The sequence below is a fragment of the Saccopteryx bilineata genome, chromosome 8, assembly GCF_036850765.1.
Source record: "Saccopteryx bilineata isolate mSacBil1 chromosome 8, mSacBil1_pri_phased_curated, whole genome shotgun sequence".
NCBI lineage: Eukaryota > Metazoa > Chordata > Mammalia > Chiroptera > Emballonuridae > Saccopteryx > Saccopteryx bilineata.
The window spans coordinates 67,794,368-67,809,621 of NC_089497.1; the positions used below are offsets into that span (position 1 = coordinate 67,794,368).

Here is a 15,254-nt window from a genome sequence, read left to right on the forward strand (position 1 = left end):
TGGGGGAATTTTGTCCCCCCAAAAGTTTATATGTTGAAGCCCTAATCTGCAAATCACCACAAATGAGGAGCCCAGATCATGACACCCATATATCCTCTGTTTTTCTTGCATCTTAAATGACGGAATTTTCATTAATGTGAACCAGCAGCCATGATGAGAAAGAACACAAACATTATGCATTATGGGAGAGAGGCAAAAACCAGACAAGGTCATCATTTTGTGTTATCTGCAGGCTAAATGAGCTAATTCATGGAAAGCCTGTTATCTAGTTCAATCAAGGAAAGTAGTTATTATTATCATTATTATTATTAATTAATCATTATCATTTTCTCTTTCGGGCCAAATCTGTCAAGGTCTTTGGTACTAAAACAAGTATCTGATTTAGTTTATTCAACAAACATTTATTGGGAGCCTTTTATATACCAAGGGCTGAGCTAGTTGCTAGGGATGCAAAGAAACAAACAAGAACACAGCCCCGCCTACAACTCTCAGTGGCTGTGGGAGAGTTAGATGACCAGAAGCAGGATGTCATAGATGAGATCCGCCATCTGAGCACAGGAGAAGGAAGAAGCATGGTGCTTGGGGTATCCCAGCAGAGAAGGGATTCTCCAGCAACAGGGTTACCTGTGCAGGGAAGAGACCAGAGAGCAACTGATGTTGCATGCTTAGCTAAGGAACTAAAACATTGTCCCTTAGACATCCAGAGCCACTGAAGGGTCTTAAGTAGGGAGTAGAAAGGTCAGATATGCCTCTTAAATATAAGAGCTCTGCCCTGGCTGGCCTGCTCAGTGGATAGAGTGTCGGCCCCGTGTGTGGACATCCAGGTTTGATCCCTGGCCAGGGCACACAGGAGAAGTGACCATCTGCTTCTCCACCCTTCCCTCTCCCCTTCTCTCTCTCTTCCCCTCCCACAGCCATTGACTCAGTTGGTTGGAGCATCAGCCTCAGGCACTGAGGATAGCTCAGTTGATTCAAGCATCAGTCCCAGACAGGGGTTGCCAGGTAGATCCTGGTCAGGGCACATGCAGGAGTCTATCTCACTATCTCCCCTCCTCTCACTTAAAAAAATACAATATGTATATATATATATATATATATATATATATATATATGTGTGTGTGTGTGTGTGTGTGTGTGTGTGTGTATATAATACACACACACACACACACACACACACACACAGTGTGTCCGTAAAGTCATGGTGCACTTTTGACCGGTCACAGGAAAGCAACAAAAGACAATAGAAATGTGAAATCTGCACCAAATAAAAGGAAAACCCTCCCAGTTTCTGTAGAATGACGTGGCAGCAGGTGTGCATGCACAGATGATGACATAACACCGTGTATACAGCAAAGCAGCCCACGGCCATGCCAGTCGAGATGTGGACAGTACAGAGGAAAGGTCAATGTGTTCTGTGGCTCGCTAAATTCGAATCCGTGACCAAAGTGCAATGTGAATATTGGTGCATTTATAACGAAGCGCCCACCACAAAGCAATAACATTACTCGGTGGGATAAGCAGTTGAAGGAAACTGGCAGTTTGGTGGAGAAACCCCATTCTGGTAGGCCATCAGTCAGTGACGAGTCTGTAGAGGCTATACGGGATAGCTACCTAAGGAGCCCTAAAAAATCTGTGCATGAGCCCATATCGAACTGCACTGAATAGGTATGAAACTGGGAGAGTTTTCCTTTTATTTGGTGCAGATTTCACATTTTTATCGTCTTTTGTTGCTTTCCTGTGACCGGTCAAAAGTGCACCATGACTTTACGGACACAGTGTGTGTGTGTGTGTGTGTGTGTGTGTACACGCGCATGTGTGTGTGTTCTCCCAGCCTTTATCTGTCAGTTTTAAATTCCAAACCCCTCCCCCCACTCCACCCCCACCATAGGTAGGACCAAAAACATAAAAGCAAACGGGGGCTGTTGAGATCAAAGAAGTAGGCAAAGGAACAGAATCTGGGAAGAGATTAAAGGAGTAGAAAACAGACTGAGCAGGATGCCCATTTAATGTAAAGCTCACCTGGATTCGCTGCCTCTCTGTGCATGTGTGAACTAATGAGGACTATGGAAGATTTTCTTTAAATGATTTAGCCCGAATATTTTGGTTTGGGGACTCTTGTGTACAGCTCTAAGAAGGTAGATAGACAATTAGAGATTGTTGGCAGTCGTCGGGATGAATGGAATAGAAAAGGAAAATGAACTAAAATAATTTTAGTGCCTACTCTTACACATGCTGCTCTGCCATTTAATCTCATAACCACACTTTGAGGTCAGTGTCGTAATTCCTCATTCCTAAATTTCAAGCAAAGAAGCTCTAGACCAAAGCAATCAGGAAGTAACTTACTGATATTCCTTTTCACTCCAACTCCTGCATATGTTTGGGGCAGTTCTGTTGCCTGGGGCTCAAGGTCTCAAACTGAGCTGCCCAAGAATCTTCTTGAGGGCTTGTTAGAACAAACTATTGGGCACAACCCAAGAGAGTTTCTGACTCAGTGGATGTGGGGTGGGGCCTGCGAATTTGCATTTGTAACAAGTTCCCAGGTGATGCTGATGCTGATCCTCCAAGACCACACAGTGGTCTGTGGGGATGATGCATCCAAAACCAGAGCCCATTGGTTCCCAAGCTGTGCTTCATTTCAGAATCTAAAAACAAATAGCGACGCCTAACTCCAGGCCCACACATTCTAATTTAACTAGTTATACAACCTAGGCATCATTATCTGTAAAAAAAAAAAAAAACACCCAAAAAACAAAACTTTACAAGTACAGTAAGCCCTCACTTAATTAACATCATCAATAGGTTCTGTGACTTTAAGCAAAGTAATGTACAATGAAACTAATTTTGCCATAGACGAATTGATATAAACAAGACTTGAGTTCCTGTGGCATTTCAGCAATGTTACAATGAAGCGACGTTGAACAAAATGACATTATTTGAGAACCTGCTGTAACTCTAACTCAGCAAAGTTTAGGAACCACTGAACTTGCCTCATTTCTCCTTGTCTTACCCTTGTCACCATCCCCCACTTAGGGCCACAGGTGGAACTTGTCATGTACCAGCCCTTCATTTCAAACTTCTTCCTCCCACTATCTCAGAACACCTGCTCCTAGAACTCATCAAGTCTCTTAACTGTCTTCTCCCTTTTCATCCAGTCTTCTATCTCCTTCCCAATTCAAACTTGGTCCTATGGGATAGTAATCACCACAACAATACATCCAGCCCCTTGTTCTTTCTTTGACGGTATCAACCTGGGGAAGTTGAAGGAGGAGTATCTAAATCAAACTGCAGGCATGGAAACTCCAGGGAGGTTTTTGAAGTTGATGACACCTGAGCTGAGTTTGGATGGACAGTAGTAGGTGGAAGAGGGCGTTTCAGGCAGGGGTACAGCATACGGAGTGGCACAAAGGAGGCAACTACGTGTTATTGTGTATGTCTGGAGCTGGGACCAAGCCCTACAGTGTCAGGAAATGAAACTGCACAGGCAGCCTCTTGCCAAATGAGGATGGGCCTTGGGCACTGAGCCAGGGTGTTTACATCATCTTTACAAGTATAAAGAGCAGTCGATAGGGTTTCTTTTAAGGACCTTTAAGATTTAACATTAATACATACATATAGAAAATATGAAACACTTAGAAAAGCATAAAGTAGAAAATAATTATCACCTTTAATCTCATTACCCAGAACTCACCATCTTTATGATTTTTATGGTAATTTGTCCTTTTTTTCTATGCATTGTCTTACATGGTTGAGAGCAGGCTGTACATGGAAGTTTATATCCCTCCTTTGCACTTAACATTATAACATATACATCTTTAATGTTTTTAAAATTTTGTAAATATTTAAATGGTAGCATAAAAGTCTATCATATAGATACCATATAATTTATTTACCTATTTTCATACAGATGGAAATAGGGGAGGAGGAAATTCAAGTACAGGCATACCTTAGAGACATTGTGGATTAAGTTTCAGGCAACCACAATAAAGCAAGTGTTGCAATAAAGCGAGTGGCAATCTTTTTGTTCCTGGAGGGTTTTGCCTTCAATTTGTAAAAAGGCAGTAAAACAAAGAACAATCAAACAAGGTATGCCTGTATTATAAATGATGCTACAATGTCATATTTGTATGAACTTAGGTTCTGTCGATGATTTCTTGTGATCAGTATCAAGAAAAAAATTAATGAATCAGCAGTATAAATGTTTCTTTCCAAAAAGTTTTCTGCCAGCTTCCTCTCTCATCACAGGTGTGAAAGACTGCATAGCTCTCTCTTCCCAGCACTTGGTGTTATGCCTGAAGGATTTTTGGTGTGGGCATGACATGAACAGATTTCCAAGTATAAAATTGCATGCTGAAGTTGGAATCAAGTGGATCAAATCGATAATACTAGTCTTTGCTCTTCTTTCTTTGCTTCCACATTCTCCCTTTTTGATCTTCCCATTCACCTTTGTCCTTTCTTAGAGACTGCATATTAATTGTTCACTACGCACAGAGCACTACACAAGGTTTTGTTACCAAGAGCAGTACTGAAAGGCCTAGCTCTATGGTTGCTACAAGCTGTGCCCCGCCCAAAGACCCTCTTTTTATAGTTCTAGAGGTGGGGGGGGGATCTCTGGACAATAAATCTCCTGGGGTAGGAATACTTTTTACATTCTCTAGTAAAATTGCCAAGTGGGTTTATTGCTAAATGAATTCTCTCCTCATCCTGGGACTATCCAATACTACACATAATCATTCCTGTCCCTGGAATATCCTTCCTTTTTCTCCTTAACCCAGCAGATTATCTTGGTAGTCATCCTTCAAGACCTTTCTTAAATGTCAGTGACACCTTCCTTTCATACTCTGGCCAGTCGGAATCAGTACTCAGTCCTCCCTTTTCATATAGTTCAATTAGAGCATTTTCTACACTTAACACTTTTCTCCCTTTTGGTCAAAAATCCTTCCAAACTAAAGTATCTTGTATCCCCAGTTTTTAACAGAGTGCCTGGCAGTTGGTTGCTACTCAATAAGTTTTGAATGAGTAAATAAATGAGTGAATAAATGAATTCCTGTTTTACTAAGGTGTTTGGACACTTCATCTTAAATACGAATGACTTGAAGCATGTAAAGACAGTATAGAGATGATATGAATTGCCAAAACAACAGTCTAAATCATTGGTACCTAAGGTAAAATAGATACCTGGTATACCAGATGTCCTGATCCTGGATTCTAAGGTCTAAACATCTAATTGTTCTGTGTGCCTGGACATTTATTTGCACTCTATTTTGTTTCATTTTAATACCAAATTTAATTTGTGCATAAGTATCTCTGTGCCAGAAAAAGCAAAAGTAATTCAGTGATGCCAGAATTTCCCAAAGTGCTTTCCAAAGAAAACTACCGAGAACTCTATAAGTATCATACAAGAGAAGAGTCTTGTGCCCAGTAAGTTTGGGAAACAGAGATAAATAAGTTACTTTATATCAGAATTTTCTGGTAGGCATTCTAGGAAGTTGAAAGAAAAGTCAGGTAAACAATGGTAGAGAAATAGAAGAACAGTCATGTCTTCCTTCAGTACTAAACAGGAGTCATCCTAACCTCTTTATGCCAGGGAAGATTCAGAGTATAAATTCAAAGGCATAATGGCAAAAAGTATACCAACACCCTTGCACCTACATTATCTCCTCAGTTCCATATTTACGCAAGCCCCTGCTCCCCACACACCCACCATGCTGATGAGATCAGCCTTCATTACTTCTCTTCTAGAGCCAGGAAACAAGGTAATGTGTGGGAAGTGATAACTGCAAGGTAATGTGTGGGAAGTGATAACAACTTTAGAGTTAAAGCCATTCAACAGGAAAATTTGTTAAAAGACCAAGTCATTATAAGAGCTGAAACACTTGAGTCCATTAAGTCTTAGAAGGTCTCCTTACCAGCAAATATTTCAAGGAAAGGAAACAATGAACTATCACAGCTCTGTCAGATACCAAAGCCTGGTAAAAGAGCAACATTTTATAAAACATCTGTCTCTCTGCCACTAAAGAAACTTTTTTAAAGTTCTGTTTCTCTTTTCTCTTCCTTCCTGCTACTCCAATATAACTCCTCCACCTTCTTCATCCCTAGATACATTCTGTTTTTCTCTCCTCCCTCCTCTTCCTCCTCCTCCTCCTTTCCTTCTCTTGCTCTTTCTCCTCCTCTTCTCTTCTCCATCACTCTCTCATAACCCGTGTTGATTTCACAGACACTGTTAAAATGACACAGTAAATTAAGATTATCCAATGCTGTGCCCTGACTGGGTTGCTCAGTGGATAGAATGTCGTCCTTTAGTGCCAAGGTCTCTGGTTTGACTCCTATTCAGGTCACGTATGAGAAGCAATCAGTGAGCAACTAAATGGAGCAACTGGTGGAACAATGAGTTGCTGCTTCCCTCCCCATTCCTCTCTCTCACTCTCCCTTTCTCTCTCAAATCAATGGGGGGAAAAATTAATGTCTTTAAATTTAAAAAGGATTATCCAATGGTTATTTAACACGCTTTGGTAAGAAGGGAACTAATTAAGTGACTGTAGAGGTTTAGACATGTGTTGTTTATTGGAAGTAAACTTCTTAAGAGAGCCTGGAGTGTTCTCCTAAACAAACATTGCCCTTTCATGACTTCTTGTCCCAAGTCCAAATGAGATGGAGACATTAAGGAGACAGCATCTTTTCATAGATGTGGGGGGAAAAAAAGAAAAGGAAAGAGTACCAGAGAAGAAGAATTGGAGTTTCGATGGATGTAGAGGGCAAAGCTACATGCCTGTCACTAAAAGACTAATGCAATTTGTGGATCTGTTGGCAGTTGATGTTCATCAAGTGATCACCAGTAGGTTAGACATTAGCAATGTTGACACATTTTGTGGTCAACCCAATGGTTTGTTTAACTGTCTTCACTAGAAATACATCCTTCAAGAGAATATTTTATAAATAATAGTCTTGTGTAAACAAACAAACAAAAAAGTAAAAAGAAACTGAAATATCTGCTTGCCAATGCTAACAAACACTACTACAATGTATCAGGAGGTTCCTTAGAAAACAGAAGCCATCTGTTAAATAAACAAAAGCATTGACAGACAGAATTTTTTTAGTTTGTGGATATTAATAGGATGTTAATGATTAGTTACAACCAATGAAAAAAAGTCCCTTTGAAAAGGAATGGAAGCATTTAAAGAACCTGCTCTTTGAGTATCGCCCCTAGTGGGCTTGCCGGGTGTATCCTGGTTGGGGCACACGTGAGAGTCTGTCTCTTCTCACTAAAGGAAGTCTTCACACAAGAGGAAGTCTTCCCTCTTCTCACTAAAAATAATAATAATAAAAATAAAAAAAAATTAAAAAGCATCTGCCCTTTTATTTATTTTGCTTTTATTTTAAATAAATAAAAGTTGTGTTCTAAAAGTGAGTCTTGAGCCCAACATCAAATCTTAATCCTGTCATTGCTTTCACAAGAAACTGGGCAGGCATAATCTAAACCTCAGGAGCTTTGGGGGGAGAAAAGGACCTCTTCCAGGTGTGGAATCAGAAGTAACTGCCCCTGAGGGAGGCCTTCGGTACTATGTGACTCTGAGCCTGAGACTAATATTTTCTGTTCCTCTTTTTCTACTGTGGACCCAGAATAATCTGGTGTAGGTGAAATATTCTTTTCCTTGGCTCAGATTAGGCACCTGGTGTCCTGAAAAAGGTCACTGATTTCCCCAAGGATGTCCAAGGAGGTTAGCTCACCACTGGTTTACCACAGGCCAAAATTGAGGTTAATTAACCATCAGTCATCATCCGTAGGGCCAAAATGTTATTCAGACTTTCAAAGAAGAGAAACTTGATCCAGCTATGGATAATGACCTTCACCGACATTCCTTCCTATATTAATCCCAATCCAGGGTCTTTTTAGCTTGAAAATAATTTCACAATTAGCTGGTTCATCATTTATGTTACTCCATATTTGAAGCAGTCTCTTGATATGCCAACCTATTTATTGGATGTAAATAAATGTTCTGAATCGTAACCTTTTTTCACTAGAACTGGGTTTCTGTCCCTAAAAAGGTACAATGACCTTTGAAGAAATTCCTTATTCAGAACGAGTATGAAAATGCTATTTGGTGGGAGGTGAAGAGATATAGATAGGTCTGAATTGGCCATATAGGAACCAGACCTTCTGACCAAAACCTGCCTGAGGAAGAGAGAGGTGAGTATGTACTGTTTTTGTTTGTCTCCCTCTGCAGACCTCAGCGACCAGCTTCTTGAAGTGGTGGGGCTGGAGGGAGCCATGGAAATGGGGCAGATCTACACTGGCCTGAAGAGTGCGGGCAGGAGGCTGGGCCAGTGCTCCTCTGTCACCATCAGGTATCTTCTTCATTACCCAGCAGCCTCCAAGGCTCCTGAACTTCCTAGATATGAGTGCGAGAACCATGGGGGACAGAGCTTGATAACATTTATAAAGAGTGTCTTTCTTTGGAGACCACTTCCCAGGATATAATGAAGTCATCATCCAGGACATAAACCAGAGGGCTGACCACAACTAGTTTGCTGTGACCTTAGAATAAATTGGTGAAATTCTCTAAACAGGAGTGTAAGACTCCTTGCTTTTTTAATCTTTACAAATTAAAATGTTAGATGTATGCCGAAGGGTATACTGGCAAAAACCAGGTTTTCTGCTCTGCTTTTTCTTGAATAGTGCCTTTATCCTATCTCCTATATGCCTTTATAGAGCTAACCCAGCAACACCAAGAAACCCATCATAGTTGACTAAGAGGAAGGTGACTCTTCAGGGTATGGACAACACAGGTCAGCCACTGCAGACTCCTAGAAGAGAAGGAGTCTGAAGGAGGGGATCCTCTGATTTCAGTTGCTTCTGTTTCATCAGTGCAACTAATCAGACTCTTCCCACCTGATTATTTCAGAAGTCTTTACGTCTTTCCTTGTCCCGTTCTATTTCTACAGATCAAATCAATTAGTGAGCCTTGGGGACCTCCTAGAGGGGACAGGTTTCCCTGCATAGCATGCAGGTTTCCCCAAGTGATTTGACCAAAGAGCCCTTTTCCCCCAGAACCTCTTGGGCGAGTGTCCTCAGAGCACATTTAGGAGAACTCTGCCCTCGACACTCCCTGCATCCCTCAGAAAGGTCCCCTGAGCTATTTCCCTGACATCTCTTAGCTGAAGGTTACCCCACTAAGCCCTGTTCTTCATTCTTTCTCTGTGTCTTCTCTGTCTTTCCTATTATTCCCCCAAAGCTTTGTCCCTCTTTCTCTGGGCTGTTGTTGTGCTGGGGCCGCTCTTTTTCCAGATAGATCTCTGTACTTCCTTCCCTGCCCGGTCTCCCTGACTCTTCACACTGAGTAGGTCCAGTCAGCACATCCAAGCTGCAGCTTCTCTAGACCACAGAGAATATAAAATATCGTGATCCTGGAAGAATCAAAAAAGCCACATAAAAGAGGGAAGGATCTCTCTCTATGTTCAGTAGACCCGTTTCCAAATAGAAACAGACAGGGTGAGCCAGGAGCCCAGCCCTCCCCAGCATCTTCTCCGACTCTCTCCTCAGCCCCCAAAACAAAAACCCACTTTCTCTTTTTACCATTTGTTTTGTTATTAGGTTTATTGGGTTTTTTTATATTAAATAGCCCCAGGGCCAGTCCGAGATCGTCTACATTAGAACACAACTTGCCTCCCTCATTTTATAATTTCAAAAACAGGGCAGTTGCCAGGTGAGGGCTTCCTGGCTAGTGGGGGTGATGGTTCCTTGCCCACCCAGACCAGAGGCCTCTGAAGACACCTGCCTTTTCTCCCAAAATGATGTCGCACGAATCCACACCTTTTCCACAGATGGAAGTCAGAACACCTTGTCTCTCTCCTTTAAACAATCCAAGTGCCAGAGCTTTGTCCCAGGCAAGAAAACAACAGTTTCTCCTACCAGTGGGAACAATATTCCCAATGACCTCATTTTCCAGCTAAGCCAGGTCCACAGCTCATGCAACCACAGAGTGTCGTGTTGTTCAAGAGATAAAAGGGGATGGTTAGGACTGGGGGCAAGGCAAGACTCATTCACACCTGAGCTGTACTCTGTACAAGTTGGCATGGACATTGACATGATGCAAACTCTCCCTCAACATAGAAACCAGGTCTTTTCCCATTTCATAACCTTTCTCATTTCACAGTGAAGTTTCGGGTACCACCTGTAGGTCCTCCGGCTGGTTGTTCGACTGAGGGTCTGCTCAGCAGTAGTGCTGCCAAACTTGTTGGCTATTGTTTCCCAGACTTCTGTGACTCTCATTGCTCACCCAAGGCAGTGTTTCTCACAGGAGGGTCTGAGGACCAGAACAACACAATCACCCATGGTACTTACCTAAATGCAAACTTCTGGACCCAGCGAGTCAATATCCTTGAGGTGGGTTCAGGAATCTATTTTTAACAAAGCCCCAGGAGAGTCTTAGAGAACCATTCATAGGTGGGCAGATAAGGGCTTCCCACTCCTGTTTCCCTGGTGGGGACAACCCTGATTCTCTGACTCTGAGGAGCTCACAGTATTATCTTGGTTCTCGGGGTTCCAGGACGAACAAGCTCTTGCCAATGCAAGTGGATGGAGAGCCCTGGATGCAGCCACCTTGCACGGTAAGTATTGCCAACTCTTGAGCTACAGGTGAGAAGCTTTATTTGGGGCCCTTTTGCAGCACTGACCGAATCTGAAATCACTGTATCTCAGAATTGTACAGGCTTTGAGAAATCATCTATTGCAACCTCTCTTTCACTTGACTCATCCATCCATTCATTTACCTACCAAGCTATTATTGAATACCTGCTATGTGCCAGGCACTGGGAGACACCAGTTCCAAAACTGAATGAGACATAGATCTGTCTTCAAAGAGCTCACAATTCTTCTGAGATGTCATTTATGCAGTGGTTTTCAACCGCTGGTCCACAGACCAGTACCAGAAAACCAGAAATTTCATGCAAAAGAGTGAAGTTTCTGGTGGACCTGCAGCGGTCTGTGGACCAGCAGTTGAAAACCACTGACCTTAAGAGCCTCAGCTTGAATCATTCCAGTGGCTAGGAACTTACCCAAAAAGAAGACTGTTCTGCTCATTGTTAGAAAGTGCTTCTTTATGTAGAAGTTAGATCTGCCCACTTAACCTAGAACTTCCAACCAGTCACCTACGGAATCCTTTGGGGGGAGAATTTCTACACTGTGTGGACACACTTGCCGTGGGTGCATCGCAGCCTGAGGACCCACCCAAAAGCTCCATCGAAACAGGAGCCACGTGAGCTATCTATATTTGGTTTATGATGTTCACCTAGCACCTGACACTGTGCCTGGTTTTCTAATAGTGACACAACATTATTTGTTGAAAAGTGAATAAAGAACTGAACAAATGAAAGAACAGAAACCAAGGGACATCCTCATTCTCTGACTCATCATTCCTGTGCTGGCTCTCCACTAGCACTACTACAGGGGCCGGGCATCCTCTCTTCTTAGCTCCTTCTCTAGCTAGGAACTGGGGTGAGGAGAACCCCCTGTTCTGGTGTTCAGGGCCCAGGGTGTTCATGAGGATTTTGTATTAGTAAAATTCTCTGTACTATCATTAGTGTACAGATCTCAAAAGACAAAAGTAAGCTTTCTCACTCTGGTGGAGTATTCAGATACCTCAATAACCTGCTATTTTGAGTCCTCCAGAACATTAAGTGATATATTAGAAAAATGGTTTTCATGAGATTTCTACTGGGCCCGAATTGTAGATGTAGATGTATTTCTGTAACTCTTTGTCCTTTGTACCTTCTACAATTACAGAACTAGTCCCTAGAGACAGGGACTGTAGAGATAGTATCTTCAATAAAAGTTATCCAAAGGAGGAAATCTTCTGCAAGATCTTACCAATCTTCTGTTCCTATAAAGACTAAGGAAAAGACAACAGAACTAATAATAGCTTAGTACCTTATTAGAATTAGGATGGATGGAGGAAATTTCTACTACTTAAAATTTTGATGGAGCTTAATTGAGAAAAATGTATCCAAGCTCCTCCTGTCTCCAAAAAGAGAAAGTCTGGAAGAAGTCAAACCCTCTCACACCTAGTTCAGTGATAACTGAAAACTGGACTGCCATTCTCCTAAATCCATGCACTGTTTTTGAAATAGCCAGATACTCCTCCTAGCCCCACTCCACCCTCTCTCCATGCCAACTTTTGGAGATTGAAGACTACAACTCACTATGAAAAAATTTATGAGCCAATGATTTTACGTTCTGCAGTACATGGAAATCCATAATGAAGATATATTAGTTTGCTCAGGCTACCATAACAAAATACCACAGATGGGGTGACTTAAACAGCAGACATATGTTTTTCTCACAGTTCTAGAGGCTAGAAGTGCAAGGTCAAGGGACTGGCAGGGTTGCTTCCTTGTGAGGTCTTTCTTCCTTGCAGATAGCCTCCTTCTCCGTGTGTCCTCTCATGGCCCTTTCTCTGTGTGTATACACTCCGGGTATCTTCTTGTAAAGTCACCAGTTCCACTGGATTGGAGTCCTACCTTTATGACCTCATTTAGTCTTAATTACCTCTTTAAAGGTCCTGTCTCCAAATACAGACACATTGGGAGTTAGGACTTCAATATAGGAATTAGGGTAGGAGGGCACAAGTCAGGATGTAACAGAAGGTTACAGAAAGTCACTCTGAAAAGAAAAGAAAAGAAAGGTCATTCTTAGTCTTGACTGGATGGCTCAGTTGGTTAGAGCACTGTCCCAAAGCATGGAGATTGCCAGTTCTATCCCCAGTCAATGTTTCTCTCTCTCTCTCTCTCTCTCTCTCTCTCTTTCTCTCTTTCTTCCTCTCTCACTAAAATCAATACATTTTAAAAATATATAAGTCATTCTTAAACTTTCAAGAATGAAAACAGAAGCACAGTTATTGAAACATTTTCCGGAAGGCACACACCAATGAAGAAATGGTTCAGAATTAAAGGATTAATGCTGGGACATCACAGTATCAAAGAACTTTTGGTAAAAATAGAAACCAGTTAAATTAAAATGAAGCTTTAAAAAACTGTTAATTATAGTTATACAAATAAATGCAAATCATGAAAATCATTCTTTTCGAGAGAAGATATATAATGTAAACATTAGTAGCCTGGATCCCATACCTAAGGTTCTGTTAGGGTGGAAAGCATTTAGGAGATAGTGTTGAAGGAATAGGAAAAATATGCTAAATTTTTCATTGTATCTTTTCATTTTGATAATATTAAAGTATTACTCAGAAGAAAATTTCAATAAATAATCACTTAGTAAAACTAAAAACAAGGCAAACACCTTTGGAATCTGGGAGAATTTAAATTTATGAACCTTATCAATGTAACAAAAAGAAAAAGCAAATAGTATGCATTTAAAATTTTTTGAAGTATGAAAAAAGAGGTTAAGACTAAATAGATCAATCATGACAAAAACACATAAATATATTCAAGTCCCCTAATAAAGTATATTACTCTCATATTGAGTTAAAAGTTAAAATCTAATGATATGCTTCTGATAAGAGATACACCCAAAACAAAAGGAGATATATATATATATATATATATATATATATATATATATATTTTTTTTTTTTTTTTTTTTTTTTTTTTTTTTACAGAGACAGAGAGAGGGACAGACAGACAGGAATGGAGAGAGATGAGAAGCATCAATCATCAGTTTTTCATTGCGACACCTTAGTTGTTCATTGATTGCTTTCTCATACGTGCCTTGACCGTGAGCCTTCAGCAGACAAAGTAACCCCTTGCTCAAGCCAGTGACCTTGGGTCCACGTTGGAGAACTTTTGCTCAAACCAGATGAGCCCGCACTCAAGCTGGCGACCTCGGGGTCTCAAACCTGGGTCTTCCGCATCCCAGTCCGATGCTCTATCCACTGCGCCACTGCCTGGTCAGGCAAGATATATATAAAATAGTTTTTATCAAGCATAGAGAAATTAGAACTAATAAATTATATTGGTGGGGTTTTTTCTTCTTTTTTTTAAGTAAGATGAGGGGAGATAGTGAGACAGACTCTCACATGCACCCCAACCAGGATCCACCTGGTAATGCCCATCTGGGGCCAATGCTCAAATCAACTGAGCTATTTTTAGCACCTGTAGCCAACATAGATCAACCAAGCTATCTTCAGTGCCCAGGGCAATGCTTGAACCAATAGAGCCACTGGCTGCAGGAGGGGAAGAAGGAGAGAATGGGGAGACATGGAGGAGGAAGCAGATGGTCACTTCTGTGTGCCGTGACTGGGGGATCAACTTGGGAAGTCTGTACTCTGGCTGACACTCTATCCATTGAGCCAGCTGGCCAGGGCCTAATGATATTGTTAATTATATTATTTTTAGGCAAACTAATCTTCCAACATGACAAAAACATAAAATGGAATAAAGAAGGTCATTTACATTTGATAAAAAGTGCATTCAATTATGAGATGTAATGGTCATAAAATTTTAGGTATCTAATAACAGAATCAAAATATATAATGTGAAAAACAGTATCAATATATATTCCAAAGAAAAAAATTGATATGTAAGAAAAAATTGACAAAAATAATGTATTGAGAGGCTTTAAAATATTTGTTTCTGCCTTGGAGGTCAAGTAGCAAAAAAATTAATGATAAAACTCAGATAAAATAACTCTATAACCTATAAACAAATTAAATATCTCATTTTTTTCAAGAATCCATAGAATGTTTATTAAAATAGATCATAAGTTAGTTTACAAAACAAAACTATATAAAATCCAGGAGCAGAAATTATAAAGGTTAATTTTATTTGACCACAAAACAATAATGCTACAAATTAATAATAGAAAATTAAGTAATTAAACAAACAAAATGTAATTACTCATTTAAAATTTTTTTAAAGAATAGTAGATTCGCGGCCCTGGCCGGTTGGCTCAGCGGTAGAGCGTCGGCCTAGCGTGTGGAGGACCCGGGTTCGATTCCCGGCCAGGGCACACAGGAGAAGCACCCATTTGCTTCTCCATCCCTCCGCCGCACTTTCCTCTCTGTCTCTCTCTTCCCCTCCCGCAGCCAAGGCTCCATTGGAGCAAAGATGGCCCGGGCGCTGGGGATGGCTCTGTGGCCTCTGCCTCAGGCGCTAGAGTTGCTCTGGTCGCAATATGGCGACGCCCAGGATGGGCAGAGCATCGCCCCCTGGTGGGCAGAGCGTCACCCCATGGTGGGCGTGCCGGGTGGATCCCGGTCGGGCGCATGCGGGAGTCTGTCTGACTGTCTCTCCCCGTTTCCAGCTTC

At 41.3% G+C, this 15,254-nt stretch overlaps 1 protein-coding gene across 9 annotated transcripts in view; it reads left to right on the top strand.

Moving 5' to 3' along the window:
• The window catches only part of DGKG (diacylglycerol kinase gamma), a 247,568-nt gene that overhangs the window by 206,755 nt on the left and 25,559 nt on the right, over positions 1 to 15,254 (top strand). For all 9 annotated transcript variants that reach the window (XR_010726833.1, XR_010726834.1, XR_010726835.1 and 6 more), the window contains 2 exons: positions 8,223 to 8,343; positions 10,545 to 10,605. Coding sequence is in view for 6 of the 9 variants with exons in the window: in XM_066241092.1 (XP_066097189.1) it covers positions 8,223 to 8,343; positions 10,545 to 10,605 (182 nt within the window). In the remaining 3 variants the exon portion in view is untranslated. The remainder of the gene's footprint in view (positions 1 to 8,222; positions 8,344 to 10,544; positions 10,606 to 15,254) is intronic.